General features: G+C 39.3%; 1 protein-coding gene across 1 annotated transcript in view; it reads right to left on the bottom strand.

Annotated features, from left to right (window-relative positions):
* Positions 1–1,118: 1,118 nt before the first annotated feature.
* CHRNA5 (cholinergic receptor nicotinic alpha 5 subunit) overlaps positions 1,119–17,326 on the bottom strand; it is a 58,102-nt gene continuing 41,894 nt past the window's right edge. Inside the window, exons 2-6 of the mRNA XM_060005548.1 lie at positions 13,416–13,567; positions 8,637–8,681; positions 6,967–7,076; positions 4,460–5,288; positions 1,119–1,642 (exon numbers count right to left, since the gene is read on the bottom strand). Of these exons, the coding sequence (XP_059861531.1) occupies positions 1,481–1,642; positions 4,460–5,288; positions 6,967–7,076; positions 8,637–8,681; positions 13,416–13,567 (1,298 nt within the window). The 3' untranslated portion in view covers positions 1,119–1,480. The remainder of the gene's footprint in view (positions 1,643–4,459; positions 5,289–6,966; positions 7,077–8,636; positions 8,682–13,415; positions 13,568–17,326) is intronic.

Here is a 17,326-nt window from a genome sequence, read left to right as displayed (position 1 = left end):
ATAAGGCAGTTGTTCTCTCAAGAGCTGAGTTCGAAATCGAATACAAGATTTCTGTCAGTATCTTCTTCCTGGTCATAGCTGAGTCAGGGACATTAAAGATGAAAATTTATTTTTTCTGTTTTTGTTGGTTTGAATTTTATTTTATTAATTTTTTTATACAGCAGGTTCTTATTAGTCATCAATTTTATACACATCAGTGTATATATGTCAATCCCAATTGCCCAATTCATCCCACCACCACCACCACCACCACCCCCCCACTCCTTTCCCCCGCTGGTGTCCATACGTTTGTTCTCTACATCTGTGTCTTAATTTCTGCCCTGCAAACCGGTTCATATGTACCATTTTTCTAGGTTCCACATATATGCGTTAATACGCGATATCTGTTTTTCTCTTTCTGACTTACTTCACTCTGTATGACAGTAGAGATGAAATTTTAACTTGTCTACCTGTGATACATGATACTGTATTGAATAAGTAAGTAGTAATAGGCTAAGACCAGATTATGTCTAAAGGCCCTTGCAACACTAATATTCTAGTACTGTAACTGTTGGAATGAAAGAGATAAAATTGAAACATCACAGGTATGTAACAATGTGCTTATACATAATTACAATACCACCTTTAATTTTAGAAGATGGTTTTCTCACAGAACAATTTAGTAGTATCCACAGACGTGTTCTTAAAATGGGATTCACTTAGTTGTCATGGACACTTCCAAGATCAAAGATAAAAAGATGCTACCAGAATTTATATAGAAGGTGGTTCTATTAATTGTGGGAAAAAGTGGACAAAAGGATTGAAATGAATGTTAAGGATATGCTACTGCATGTCGACACGAGTTATCTGTTGTATGATTTCACAATGGAAGGTAGGCTGTAAAAATAGTTAATAATTATTCAGTTTACGCATCTACAAAATAAAGTAAGCCTTAAAGGAGTTCCCAGTTCCCATTTTTCATTTTTTAAAAATGTTCCTTATAGAAAAGTAGCATCACATTCGATCATTATCATACCAAGTAGTCAGCTTATTTACTACAGCAATATATTATACTTAAGATTAGCTCTTACCCAATGAATACAGGACAGAGAGAATTTTTAAATGTGTACCTTTACTAAATGAAATCAGTCTTCAAATACAACAGGAATTTCCCAGCACAGTCAAAAGATGAACTTAACTGTTGATTACAAAGCAGAATTAATTGACAGGATACAAACATTAGATTTTTACTAGTACAGTTTAGATAATATTTTGTGCTGCTATTTTTAAAAGATCAAATGTTATTCAGCCAGTTATTACTTCAGTCATGCAGGTAGATGTTCTAATGGGCAGTCTATTGAGATAAACTGATGTTAGTGTCTGTTAATTTGTTGAAGATTGCATCAAATTTTAAACACAATTTACATTTTCATAATTTTATAGGTGCCATAAGAATTATGTGCCTTTTAACTAAATTCCTACTACAGCCCCTAGGGAAGTGTCACTTATTTGCATTTCCAATATGAATTGGTACTATTATATTTGCCCATTTATAGATAACTGGAACAAAAAGCCCAAGAGATCCAACAATTGAAACCAGAAGAAAAGTCCACAGAAACATCCGATCAAGAACCTGGGCTATGAATTTCCAATCTTCAACAACCTGTATCAAAAAACAAAAAACCCATGTTAAATAATTAAGACACAAAATTCGTAAATTTACACATCGACTTGTAATATAAGTGGGTTATTCTGATAGAATTTTAATAAAATATAGTACTTAGATATTTTAAAATAAACTTTAAAACATCTTTTTAATTCTTACTATATACAGTTATCTTTATTACTTGTTTGGCCCAGTATTGTTTACTTCTTTTAATTTTTGAAGATAATCCAGCCTGAAGTTAATTTCATGACAAATTAAAAGTTGGTTCAGAATAATATGTGTTCAACAGCTGTTAATCTTCTTCCTCACCCCACCTGCTTTACTTTCCTAGGATTTCCTAGGGACCATTTGAACCTAAGCTCATGAGTTCAGAGCTTCTGGTGAGCTCATTCCCTCCCTGTTTTCGCAGCCCAAGCAGGGAGCTGGCTCAGCAGGTGTGAGTGACCTCAAGGGAAGGGCAGGCTGAGACCAGGCCCCGAGCACCAGAGGTTCCCTCCCACCAGGCCACTTCCTTGACCACGAGCTTCCCTAGCCCCTTTTCTCTATGAAGCACCGGGTCTTCTACAGGAACTGTGCCCCAAGTTTCACGATAATGTAGAATTTAATGGATTATAAACACCCTACTGCTTCTCTACTTATAAGTTTTTCCCCTGTAAATAAACCCCATTTACTGGCCCTCTTGGAAGGAGCTCGGATCATTTTGCACAACACTTTGCAGACAGTCATTAAATCCCATCTCAATCCATATCATTATCTAATATCTGTATTTTAAAAAATTTATTTATTTATTTTTGGCTGTGTTGTGTCTTCGTTGCTGCGCACTGGCTTTCTCTAATTGCAGCGAGCGGGGGCCACTCTTCGTTGTGGTGCGTGGGCTTCTCATTGTGGTGGCTTCTCTTGTTGTGGAGCATGGGCTCTAGGCACGCGGGCTTCAGTAGTTGTGGCTCATGGGCTCTAGAGCACAGGCTCAGTAGTTGTGGCGCACAGGCTTCGTTGCTCCACGGCATGTGGGATCTTCCCGGACCAGGGCTCGAACCTGTGTCCCCTGCATTGACAGGCAGATTCTTAACCACTGCGCCACCAGGGAAGGGAAGCCCCTAATATCTGTATTTTTTAAGACTCCATTGATAGCTTCACCTTATAAACTAATTATACTTACACCAAATAGAAACTTTATGATCCACAAGCATTAAAAGTTTATTAGATTAAAACAACATTGTAAATCAACTACAATAAAATTTTTTAAAAAGTTTATTAGAAACATATGTCAAATGTCCCTTTGGGGGGAGGGCTGTTATTTTACCGGATTCATTCCACCTGCTTACCACGCCTGCTAGGAATTTTTCCATTTAAAAAGGCTTTAGAGATTAGAATTCATATACATTTTTTATTCTAGGTACTATTTTATTATTTTTTGATTATATTAGTTTCAGGTGTACAACATAGTGATTCTAAATTTTTATAGATTATACTCCATTTAAGTTATTATAAAATATTGGCTGTATTCCCTGTGCTGTACAATATATCTTGATAGCTTTTTTATATATAGTAGTTTGTACCTCTTAGTCCCCTGCCCCTACCTTTCCCCCCTCTTTCCTTTCACCACTGGTAACCACTAGTTTGTTCTCTATATCTGTGAGAGAATTCATATAATTTTAATGCGACTATTCAAAGTAAATTCAATTATGAAAATAGTACTATAGTCGTAGCTTTAAAAATATTACACAGGGCTTCCCTGGTGGCGCAGTGGTTAAGAATCCGCCTGCCAATGCAGGGGACGCGGGTTCGAGCCCTGGTCTGGGAGGATCCCACATGCCTCGGAGCAACTAAGCCCGTGAGCCACAGCTACTGAGTCCGCATGCTACAACTACTGAAGCCTATGCGCCTAGAGCCTGTGCTCTGCAACAAGAGAAGCCACCGCAATGAGAAGCCAGTGCACCGCAACGAAGAGTAGCCCCTGCTTGCTGCAACTAGAGAAAGCCATGCGCAGCAACAAAGATGCAACGCAGCCAAAAATAAATAATTTTTAAAAATTACACAACAGAAATAAAGAATAGCGACAAGACTGAAATATTACACGTTTTGAAAGAAAACTCCAGTTCAATATGATCACATTAATAAAATGTATTCATAGTTCAATTCTTGCATTTTAAATATTAACCTTAAATAAGGAGCCAGTGAGTTATTTTTCTATAATAAAGTTTTGAGCAAATTTTTGTTTTTAAGCAAATTAAGCATATTATTAAGTACTACACTAAGCTTCACTTGTACACGTTGATGTATAATATATAACACCTGAGAATACCTTACTGCTTTTGATTTCGCTAACATTCTTATAAGTGAACAACAAAAAGATTTATTCTAGAAAAATATCTTGGCTGTATTTATAAAGGCTCCATTAGACTCATTCTTTAAAAAATGAAATCACTTTTGATAAACTATAATGCAGTTGTGCCTGCAGATTACTATAGAATCCAGAAACAAAGTTACTGAAGGTCAAATTAAAACAGTTAATCATGTCAGAGCCAAAAACCAAACGGCAGGATTACTATGCCTTAGAATAACAGAACAGTCAGCATAACACAAAGTGTTTTCAAAAGTCATCCAAGATGCTGATGGGGGAAAAGGAGACGTGAGATTTGTGTACATGCCACATTTTGCAGATGTTTTAACCAAAATTTTAGTAAAGATCTTTCACAGAACAGTGTGTCAACATCTCTGGCCCTCAATCTATACTTAGTCTTAAGGGTCATGCTGTTTGCCCGACTTAGAATTAAAACAGATCTGCATTTGTAAATATACGCGGTCACAGACCTCACGGACATCATTCTCCTTCATGACGTGTCTTGTGATGTAGCGAATGGAATCAAGTGCAGCTTCCAGTGTGTTTCTAGATTTTGGTCCACGGCTGCTCTCAGTTTCCTCCTTCTGACTGAAGCACCTATCTACATGACTTCGCATGCAAAGCAGTGTTGGAAGCTTCTGAAGAAATATCTTGCGGACCCACGGAGCCATAGCGTTATGTGTTGAGGAAGAACGGTGATGGATGTTGATAGCAAAGACAGTGACCATGATGGATAGTGTCACAAAGATCATGGTAAACACCAGGTATTCTCCAATTAGAGGTATGACTTTGGAAGATGAGGGTATGATCTCTTCAATAACAAGAAGGAAGACAGTCAGAGACACGAGTACTGAAGTGCAGAGACAAATCTTTTCACCTTCATTTGAAGGAAGATAGAAGACAAGTATGGTTAAAAACGAGAGCCCAATACAGGGTATAATAAGGAACAAGGTATAAAAGAGAGGCAGACGCTTAATTACAAATGAGTAAGTGATGTAAGGATACCAGCAACAGCTGTCGGTTCTGTTTCCTTTGCTTCCTGTTGCGCTCACAATTTCCCATTCTCCATTATCAAAAAAATCTCTCTTGTCAACATCTTGATCCTCCAAAATTATATCAACCTGTGATCCATCGTAAGTCCAAGAACCAAATTTCATGGAACAGTTTTGGAGATCAAACGGGAAAAATGTGACATCAATGGTACAGGAACTTTTGTAGTTTGCCGGTGGAGTCCAGGTAACAGTGCCATCGTACCTGACGACAGTTTTCGTACTGGCCCCTTCAAAACGTCCATCTGCACTGAAATACACACATGCACAGTAACAATGCAGAGATTAAACAACCTGGGCGTGCGTTTTACAAGCCTAATATAAAAGAAAACCTATACCATAGCGCGAAATACTTTTTAAATTATTACACTTGGGATATACCTGCTCCACGTAGGGAACTCTAGTTTAAAGACACTGCCCTTAAATATCTAACTCCATTGAAACTAAACCCCTATGTCCATGTCTACTCCAGGACTGACAGATCTATATTCACAGAATCCTGAGATTCAAGTGGTTGAAATGATTTCACTTTGATTACACACAAAATGTAATTAGGCTAATTTATAACAATGGATGTGCACAGAGCCAGAACCTGAATCCACATTCCTAGACGTCCCCTTCTCCCCTCAGTGTTCTTCTCCCTCCATGACAGATACTGGACGCTTCCTACACTGACAGGGAAAGAACAATAGCCCCAAACTGGGCACAGCCCTGGAAAACAGCCGTCCCTCTCCAACTCTGCCATCGTGTGAACTCACGCTTTTAAATAGGATGGGCAGGGAAATAAAAATATTTCTTCGAAATATTGCTCTCTATCTTAAAATTCGTGTGACTTTTGCACACTCCTATGTGATATATCCATGTTAAATATCCAAATGTTTGCAATGACTTAGAGTAAGATGATGCTCCAGGAAGCTGCATCATGCTTTGTTCACTCCTTCCATGTTGAGAAGCATGGAGGTAAAGGTTTGAAAAGTGAAAGGTATTTTTTGCTTAGCATTTGCTCTGTCCTCATGTCAACGCCTTCTTGCAAACAAGACAAAGTGCACTAGGATAAGCACAAATTCCCAGAAATGTCCTGGAGTGGTTGGTCCTAGAAAAAAATGAAACTGGCACCCAGAAGTATCCTCTCCCCTAAGTTAAAAACCATCCTCAAAACACACTTAGGTAGAATACCTACAAATATGAGTTAATAGTTAATCCAACATTCCTCATTCTGGGAGATTCTTATACAGTATTTAAAGCAAAATTAGAAGGATGCATATTTAAACATAAAGCATGACCTTAACTATTTTTACCAAAAAATTACCCTACATAATTACCTTAACTATTTTTACCAAAAAATTACCAAAAAATCTGGAAGGCAGTCTGCCAAATATGTAGTCTAGAAAATAAGAGTGTAAATGGGGATGTCAGGCTACTCCCCACGCACCACGTGTGAGCTGTGTGATCCTGGACAAGTGTAACTATCTTCGGCCTCCATTTTCTCATCTGTCAAATAGATGTGATCGTACCTAGTTCATAAGGTTATCTTGAGAACTGAATGAATAAAGATAAGGCACTGAGCGTCATGCCAGGCACAGAGTAAGCCCACCATGCGTGTAAGTTTATAACAGTGGTTGCCACCAAGTGATGGTAATAACGGGATTGATTATATTCCCCCCAACTTCCTTATGCCTTTTTGGACTTCCCAAATGTTTTACAAATTTTTGAAATCCAGAACACTTACGATCAGAAAACAATATACCAAAAAAGGGAGAGGATCCACAGAACCTATCTGTAGGTTCATGAAATGAGAGAACACGAGATGAAGTCCTCTGACTTTATAGCTAAACAATTTTCAAAAGGAAGAAAAAATTACTAGTGCCTAATAGTAATACAGTTGTTTTCTTTTGAAAACAAAAAATGGTATTCTGGATATAACTTACTTATCAAACAAAACAATGTCTGGAGTCCAGAGAGAGTCTGAAGGGACTCGTATAACTTTTATTCCACTGTAGTCATCAGGGTTCCATCTCAATTTTACATCTATCCATTCCTTTAAAACAAAGAAACCTGACTCAATTTCAATAAAATTAACAGTCAAAAACACTGAAAGCTATACTCTCTTTGCCAAATCCAGACATTTCAGACACGAAGTCACCTCTACTCCCAATAAAGAAAACTCACCTCCACGTCCTTCTTATGGGCACTGGAGGATATAGCCCTGTCCCCTCATGTGGTGGCTCTAGCCATGGTCCTCAGGAGACACAGGCGAGGACCAGAGCTGCGTACATTCATGGATCTGCTCAACACCTCTTCTCCCACCAGCTGACCATGCCCAGGAGCTGCAGCCATGGGCACCTAAAGTCCAAGTTCAAGGGAAACATTCTCTTTTCTAGCTGTCTTGTCAATGACTGGCTGGACTGGTCCATGCAAAGAGCAGTTGGATTTATTACACATTCCACATAGTTAAACACCTTGTCCAACCTCCACACAGTAACAATTCTGTGATCACGTCAAGACTTGCACCCCGGGCTTCCCTGGTGGCGCAGTGGTTGACAGTCCGCCTGCCGATGCAGGGGACACGGGTTCGTGCCCCAGTCCGGGAAGATCCCACATGCCACGGAGCGGCTGGGCCCGTGGGCCATGGCCACTGAGCCTGCGCGTCCGGAGCCTGTGCTCCGCAACGGGAGAGGCCACAACAGTGAGAGGCCCGTGTACCGCAAAAAAAAAAGACTTGCACCCCAAGGAAAGCACACATGTCTTTCAGGAATTGGGGGTTAGGAAACTGGCAGTAGGTATTAAAAATCAGCAATTATAAAGAACAAAGGGAAGCACTCAACAGCAGTTGGGGACATCTGGCCCAGAAAGAAAAGAAGTCCTTTATATAAGAGAGACTATGAACATAAAAATAAATCATTACATTCTTGCCTGTTCCCATGTCACTGAAGAGTAAAAGCCAAAATCCTACAGTGGCCTAGAAGCCACTACTCATAACCTATGCTAGGAACACCCATCGGCCTCCTGTTGCTTCACTGACCTCATCTCCTACACCCGTCCCATGGCCACTCACCTCCAGCCAGCTGGCTTCTTTGCTGCTCCCTGAACACGCCAGGCACCCTCCAGCCTCAGGACCTTTGCACGTTTGTGTCCCCTCTGCTTGGAACAGTCCTCCTCCAGATACTCACATAGCTTGCTTCTCCCCCTCCTTCAAGTCTTTGTTCAAATATTACCTTCTCAGTGGTACTTCCCCTGCCCATCCTATTTAAAAGTACAGTCCCCAACCCTCCCTATCTGCTCTCCCGGTGTATTTTTCTCCAAGCTTGTCAGCTTGAAAGGTACTATACAACTTCCTATTTATTCCCCCCATTGGAATGAAGTTCATTGAGGGCCTAGCCTTTTGTCTGTTTTGTTCACTGCTGTTTCCCCAGTGCCCAGAACAGTGCCTGGCATATAGCGGGCACTCAAATAATATTAACTGAATGAATACAAGACTCCATCTACCTCATCCTTCTGCCTCCTGCCAACCCACCAAGACCAGATACTCATGCTACAAACCCTATAATAACAGTGGCACCAGTCAACAGTTGGGTGGCCCTTTGAATTTTATACATACCTGCTTCAACCAGACATTGGTTGTCATTAACTGATTTTTCTCATCCTATGAAATAAAAATTTAAATAAGGCTGATTATTTCAATTATGGAAACAATAATTCTTTAAATAAGAATTTTCTCAGTTTTATATAAACACTCCTCTATATATAGTACCTACGTTCTGTTCATCAATCTGGTTCTCTAGAAAAGCAGGATATTTTTACCAGCCTAATTTCACATTACTCCTTCCAACATACTCTGTATTTCAGATAAGCTGCCCGAAAGGACACCACTGGCATTTTTAGATTTAATATTAATAGTCTCGGCTACTACATTTCCTCAAATCTAAGATGCAATCTAAGAATCACAACATTATTTTATGTACTTAGCACTGAGAAAGAAAAAGGGTGATAATGACTTGTAAGTTGTCATTAATTATAAGACATCTTGACTTCAGAAGTGCTAAAATGTGGAAAAATGTGCATCTTACAATCAGTGAGATACAATGTGTGCATTCTTGAGGGACTATAACTTGTCATTTGCTTCTGCTGAGGCACATATTTGAATCTCTCCATGGAGCTGTTACGTAGAAAAAAATATGGATGTCAGAGCCTTGAATGGCAACTTCATAAAGCTTTTACATCCTACTTTTCTAGAGGACCAGGGGTCCTTGCTACTTACACCTTCCTGCTGTCTTACCTTCACTTACGCCAGTTCTTCACTGAATTTTCAAGGCCTAATTAAAGTGATAACTCTTTCATTAAGTTTTACTGAAATATCATGAAGCCAACTGAACCAGTAAAAGATCACCATGATCATCAACCACAAACAGACCCTGTGTAGGATACAATGCTCAGAGCACACAGACACACAGAAGCACGAGGCAATCCCTACAGTTGGGTAGAGAGGATGGGATATAAATAGCTTAGGTGACTGGAGTGTTTCCATTCCCTATCCCATCCGAACAACAGGTGAATGACCTAGGAGAAAGGAGGAGGCCAGAAGGAAGCACATCCCTAGGGACAAAGACAGCTGTTAGGTCCCTACATGGAAAGAATGGGTCCTAGGAAATACAGCATGGCCATCCCTCTGACACTGTGTCTTCCAATGAGCAATTTTCCTTGATTAAAACACTAGAGCTGGAAAGGACCTAGAGATTTTATCTACTGTAATCCCTTCATTTTGCAAATATGAAAACTGGCCCAGTGAGGCAACTTGCTTAAAATCACACCACCAATTAGTGGTAAAACCGATTCTAAAACTCAAAACTCCTAAATTTAAACGCTACACCACCAGCTCTACCGTCCACCCCAAAGTCACACACCATCCAGAATAACTGCTGAGCCCTGTATTAGAATATGCCTTTCAGACAAAAGTTCTAACCAGAGGCATTAAAAATTAGGAAAGTTCTGGTAAACATATTACCTGTGATGCTGCATGGCAGTAGGTCGTCTTTGAGAATCTAATGAAAATTATAGACCTTTTCACCAGAAAAATGTGAACACACATAGATTTTGCTCTGTGAGCTAGGACCTAGTCCATACTTAGTATCTTTAATAGTAACATAGATAAAAGAAAAACCCATAAGTTCACAACGGGCCCCAAAGATGTGGGTTAGCCATGGCCTTAGGGGGATACAGCCTCTTTTAACCTCAAGTATCTCTTGAGCATCTATCACGTGTTCAACACAGTGGAGGATGCAACAAAAACCAAACGGAGGGACTTCCCTGGTGGCACAGTGGTTAAGAATCCACCTGCCAATGCAGGGGACACAGGTTCGAGCCCTGGTCCGGGAAGATCCCACATGCCGCGGAGCAACTAAGCCCGTGCGCCACAACTACTGAGCCTGCACTCTAGAGCCCATGAGCCACAACTACTGAAGCCTGCGCTCTGCAACAAGAAGCCACCACAATGAGAAGCCCGTGCACCACAATGAAGAGTAGCCCCCTCTCGCCGCAACTAGAAAAAGCCTGCGTGCAGCAACAAAGACCCAACGCAACCAAAAATAAATTAATTTATTAATTAAAAAAAAAAAAACAAACTGAGTGAAGACAAATGTCTGATGACACTCAGGAGGAAACCACAGATAAAGAAATGTTAACTACTCATAAACATGGCAGAAAAGTTTTAGGGGTAATAGGGTTTTTTTTTTTTTAATAGGGTTTTTTTTAACCTGACCATAAAAATAAAATCAAAACAAACAAGCCAACACTGATATTTTAAAAAGACAGAGCGAGAACATGTAGGAAGTAAGATAGGAATCTGAGGAAACTTCAAGGAAGAGCCACTAAACATGATCACAAGGTTGCGGGGCAAAGACCTTAGCGATTAAAAGGAACATAAACCCACTGAGAAGCAATTCAGTGAAGCTTCTATCAATGTCCAGGGCCCTTGACCCTCATCTTCCTTGACTCTAGTCCTCCTCCCCTCTAATTGTCACCGACCGTATATTTTCTGGGCTCTTCTCTCAAGAAGCAACCCTTCCTCAACGTCTCTGCTTGGCTAACCCTTGCTTCTACCACTTTCTATGAATGTTCTTCAAGGATCAGGCTCCTGCTCTGTCTGCTTTAAAACTGCATCAATTCAAAGTTTTCAACAATCACCCCCAGGCCAGCAATTCCAAACTGACATCCTCAGCCTCGTCTCTCACCTCGGAGCCAGTCTTGACCTTCCAAGGTCCTCAGTGAACATTTTCTTTTGAATGGACCACAATAACCTCATACCAAAAGCAAACCCATCGTCTTCTCTGCCCTGCCCCCATAACAACCAATTTTCTCTTTCAAATTGGTTACCCTTCTAACCACCTAGGCTTCAAAATAAGACGCCTCCCTCCATATTCAGTGGTCAAGTCCTGTTCCTTCTTATATTTGATCTAACTTGCCTCTCAAGCTTCTAATCTTTCACTCTTTGAAGCCACGTATTTAATTATCTTATTGATCCTCTTAAAGTACTGCTTTTACCATGTCTGTTACCCATCAGATCTCTCATTCACTCAGCATTTACTACGTGCCAGACACCATGCTAGGCTCTGGGACAGACACAAGGACTAAAGCTCACTCTGCTCTGAGGCGGCCCTGCCAGCACTTGAGTGCCAGTCAGCGTAACTGGAACAGAAGAGAGACTGTCTTAGGAAGTTCGGATTTCAGAGTCTGACGGATGAATTTGGCCTTGAAGGATAAAGGGCTTGTGCTGAGAAGGAAAGTTCTCCAAACAGAAGCAATGGCAGGAGCAAAGGCACAGTGGCACACAGGCATCACTCCTCACCTCCTCTACCATCCAGTCAGACCATCGATCTAAACAGCCGAACAAAAAGGCTCAGTATCGCTTATGTACCTGTGATTATACTGTTCCTTGTTATTAAAGTTCTTTCCTCTCTGCATGCCAGATCCTACACTTAGCACAAGCCCAGCTCAAGTGCCACTTCTTCTACCCAGGCTTCTTTGATAATCTCAATCATCAAGATCTGAAATCCCAGATCTCTGTGACATCACGATTTAGTACTGCGGCATTCTACACTTACTCCATTTACATGCTGACAGCCCCAGCTAGAAAGAAAAGTTGAAAGCAAGCCCTACTAACTTACTTCCTACTTCCCTATGTTTAATTTATATTTAAAATCTTCCTGTATTGCCTAGCAAAGGATCAAGCACAGAGTCCATATTCATTGATCTTTCTGGAAGCAATTAGGTTACATATATCAGTCAACAGACTTCAAAAATGTATATCCTTTGATTCATCACCTTTCTTAAGGAAAGGAGAAATTCAAACATTTATGTACAAATATTCATCATTGTCCTTTATAATAGGAAAAATTGGGAACAAGCTTCTGCCAACAATAAGAGAATGTTTAAATAAATTATAAATGAAATACAGCCATTAAAAATTACATTTGAAGATTATATAATAAGAAAATGTTCATCATGTAATAGGGGAAAAAGCAGTAATCAAAATTATATCTAAAATAATACTTCAATTTTGTAACATATTCACAAAGAAAAAACTGGCAAGAAACACAACAAAATGTTACCAATGGTCATTTCTGGGTGGTAGAATTACAGTCAAGTTTTATTTTCTTATTCGTATTTTTTTGAACTTTCTAAATTCTTTCCAAAAATCATGCATTGCTTCTCTAATCAGAAAATAAAGGCACACCTATAAATGTTATCTGTATCCATACATACATACACACACACATATTTGACTATTCTGGGAACACAACAGGGAAACAATTATTGATTGACATGATCAGAAAAAGAAGAAACCAGTTTAAAAATTAGTGTGAACCTTTTAGTTTAAAATAGAAATAATCTCTTGACAATAAGAACAAGTTACAATGGGGAATTTACTACCTGGTAAATGTCACATGGAAAAACCTAAGAAATGTTTTAAGTGTGATACTGAGGCAATGATCTGTTGAGATCCCTTTTAGGTCCTAAAAATCTACAACTATAACTCTTGGGTTTTTTCTTTTAAATTTTTTGACTTTTTGGTCATATTTTTTAACATATTTAAGGAGAAACTTCCATATAAAGGGTTTAATATCTTTGAATTTATTAAAAAATAGACCTATTTTAATTACCAAATGAGATAAAATGATTTCTAAACTACACAAGATTATATAAACATACAGTATTCCTATGTCTGTGGTGTAATAATTGTTTTTCCCTGGTGAGTTCCTGGAGGAAAAAGACTATGTTCATTCACCTTTGTAATCTTTGCAGCCGAGCACGGTGCCTGGGCACACAATACGCTCTCCATAGACCTGTGTGAAATTGAATATGGAATGATATGCACACCTACCACATCCACTAATTGAGATATTGCAAGGCCAAACTTTATTTTTATTTTGTCATTCAGGTGTTCCACTGGACGAACCCATCTCTCGTAGTCTTGAAATAAATCCTTAAACAAACTATCTTCATGTTTGGCAACAAAGGATGGTTCAGCTAATCCTGTATAACAAATTTTTAAAAGTTAGTGGATTGGCTTCTCTCCCACCAAATACCTCTACTTTAAAAAAGTTTCGCATTACTAATGAACCAAAGTATTATTTAGGCTATTGTCAAAGGCGATTTTAAAATGAAGGAGATTTTAAAATGTTTGTGATCAATAAGGGACACTCTGGTTCAGATATATTTCTTAGTTAAATCAGATTATTCACATGGAAATATGCTGAATTCCAAAAGAAGCACTCAGTACTTAATACAGAGTAATTTAAAAACTAAGTAACAAAAGCTTTTAAATTACCAGGGCTAGGGGGGTTGCTTGTCATAAAATTCCAAACCTAGAAAACAGATATATTAAGGTTTATTGATCAACTATAAATGTAAAATAAACATGCTTTAATTTACATGCTTTTAATATACAAATATATAAATATTGAACAAATTATTCAGATTTGTCATACATCTGTTTGCTATACATTTGTATACAATTACCTTAGGGCCTAAGACTTAAAAAAAAAAAAAAGATAAAATTTAAAAAGTTTTAGATGCCATAAGCCAAAGACTGGTTAGATTTACGGATCACAGTTATGTTTACACTTCTAATAAGCTTAAGTAAGCCTCTTTAAAGAAATGAGTTTTCAGTGTTTTATGGACACTGGAGTCTCTATCAAGGCAATGTGGAATGTGTGAAATTCAAGGATGACATTTACTCAAGACTCATGATTTTACAAAGAAAAAACATTTATTTAAAACAAAATGTCACTGGCTTATTTATCATAAAGTATATACATAGGGATTTAGAGTAGCTAGTGTTGGCCTTTCTCTAACCTAAAAGAAATGATTTAACAGAAAATTAGCACTTTCACAAAATCTTCTCTTTTTGTTGTGATAGACCATGTTTTCTATTTGGAGCTATTAAAAAGTATCTGGTTACTCTAGCTAGAGGAAACCCATTCCCTGATTTTCTTTCACTGCTTATTTCTTCATTAATAGAGCAGCTTACTCCTCAGAGTTTACGTCTTGCTCCCCTGGGCAATTTAAGATATTTGATTTGATCTATAAATATCATAGAGTTTGTGCCATGCCTCTGTAAAAGCCTCCTTATGCTGAAATGTGCAGCAATGGAGATATTTCAATTCAGTTAGAATATTATACACTAGAGAGGCATTCTTTGTAATGTTCAAAAGCTGTTAATTTCAGAGGTTCAAGTTAAAATAGCATTATTGAACCATTTCTCCTATTCTGATCCTATTTTAAAATGGAAACAACAAAAGTTTAAGGTTGTTTAAAAGACAGAGATAACAAAATGTTTTTTAACAGAATCTAAGGAAACTTTGCCTTAGGGAAAAAAATACTAAGTTGAATTGCCACCTCAAATTTTGTTTGAAAGAAAGTAGATAGGGTATAAATAAACAAAATGATAAATTTATCCTAACATTCTACTTAATGAGAACATTTAAGATACTGCCTTGTGAATACCTTCTTAGTACATCCAATACTAGAAATACCATTTTCTTAGCACAACTTTACAGAAATGCCAGGTGCAAAGGTCAGTGGTATTTTAGCACAAAACCTTAATGGCGCACTCAAATTCTACTTAGAGGTTATGTTTCTTTAGCTGGTTCTAAATGTTTTAAGTTTATACTGCTCATAAACCTCAAAATATTAAAAGGGAGATGATCCAATACATTCCCTCACTTCACAAATGAGGATATATGACCAGAAAGGCCAGTGCTACAGAGCTCATCAGTGGCAGAGCTCTGAAGGCCTCCCCTCTACCTTTTGCTCTTTCCACCCTAACATCTTCCACCTTGGGACAACTTTCTAAAAGAGCTTAATATCACATGCCGAGACCTCAAGCCCACACCAGTGTTTGTTCATTCATTCATTCAACAAACATTTAACAGAATGTGCCTTGTATCAGGCACCATGCCAAATGCAGGAAATACACTGGTAATCAAAGACAGCATCCACATTTACAGCCCAGTAGTAAGGACTGGCTCCGAAAATGTGATACTGTATATAAGCTAAATTCTACAGAAACTGAATCAAACTAAAAAATTATATTTTGAAAGTTGCTGTGAGGACTTCCCTGGTGGTGCACTGGTTAAGAATCCACCTGACAATTCAGGGGAAAAAGCTTGGGGCCCTGGTCCAAGAAGATCCCACATGCCATGGAGCAACTAAGCCTGTGTGACACAACTACTGAGTCTGTACTCTAGAGTCCACTGTAGAGCCCACAACTACTGAGCTCACATGCCACAACTACTGAAGCGCACACGCCTAGAGCCCGTGCTCCGCAACAAGAGAAGCCACCACAATAAGAAGCCCGCACACCACAACGAAGAGTAGCCCCTGCTCACTGCAACTAGAGAAAGCCCGCACACAGCATTGAAGACCCAATGCAGCCAAAAATAAATAAATTTATACATATAAGAAAAAAGTTGTTGTGAATAGTTAACGTGTGCTCATCCTACTCAAAATAAATACTTTAAATCAATCACTTTCAACCTAGGCTCCTTGGAATCCAGGGGCATTTATATTATACTACTCTCATTTATATCATACTGTTCTGCATTATTTTTCAATTATGTCACATAAGTCTTGGGTCACCAAAGAAACCAATATCCTGGAACGTAGGAATCATTTCATTAGTTTGGCATTCCTAAAGTATAATACTTAGTATTGATCACAGTAGTTACTTAAGAGTAGTTTTTCTTCCCTCACTAGTTAAAGAGGAAATGACGGGAGATTGGTTCAAGATGGCAGAGTAGAAGGACGTGCTCTCACTCCCTCCTGCAAGAGCACCAGAATCACAACTAACTGGTGAACAATAATGAACAGGAAGACACTGGAACTCATCAAAAAAGATACCCCACATCCAAAGACAAACGAGAAGCCACAATGAGACGGCAGGAGGGGTGCAATCACAATAAAATCAAATCCTATAACTGCTGGATGGCTGACTCAAAAAATAGAGAACACTTACACCACAGAAGTCCACCCACTGGAGTGAAGGTTCTGAGCCCCATGTCAGGCTTCCCAACCTGGAGGTCCAGCAATGGGAGGAGGAATTCCTAGAGAATCAGACTTTGAAGGCTAGCAGGACTTGATTGAAGGACTTCAACAGGACTGGGGGAAACAGAGACTCCACTCCTGGAGGGCACACACAGAGTAGTGTGCATATCAGGACCCAGGGGAAGGAGCAGTGACCCCATAGGAGACTGAACCAGACCTACCTGCTGGTGTTAGAGGGTCTCCTGCAGGGGCGGGGGGTGGCTGTGGCTCACCGTGAGGACAAGGACACTGGCATCAGAAGTTCTGGGAAATACTCCTTGGCATGAGCCTTCCCAGGGTCTGCCATTAGCCCCACCAAAGAGCCTGCGTAGGCTCCAGTGTTGGGTCGCCTCAGGCCAAACAACCAACAGGTCGGGAACCCAGCCCCACCCATCAGCAGACAAGCAGATTAAAGTTTTACTGAGCTCTGCCCACCAGAGCAACAGCCAGCTCTACCCACCACCAGTCCCTCCCATCAGAAAACTTGCAGAAGTCTCTTAGACAGCCTCATCCACCAGAGGGCAGTCAGCAAAAGCAAAAACAACTACAATCCTGAAGCCTGTGGAACAAAAACTACTTTCACAGAAAAACAGACAATATGAAAACACAGATGGCTATGTACCACATGAAGGAACAAGACAAAACCCCAGAAAAACAACTAAATGAAGTGGAGATAGGCAACCTTCCAGAAAAAGAATTCAGAATAAT

Source organism: Delphinus delphis, chromosome 2, assembly GCF_949987515.2.
Source record: "Delphinus delphis chromosome 2, mDelDel1.2, whole genome shotgun sequence".
In the NCBI taxonomy this organism is placed as follows: Eukaryota; Metazoa; Chordata; class Mammalia; order Artiodactyla; family Delphinidae; genus Delphinus; species Delphinus delphis.
The sequence above is the reverse complement of the archived record's forward strand: the minus strand, read 5'-3'. Positions and strand labels throughout refer to the sequence as shown.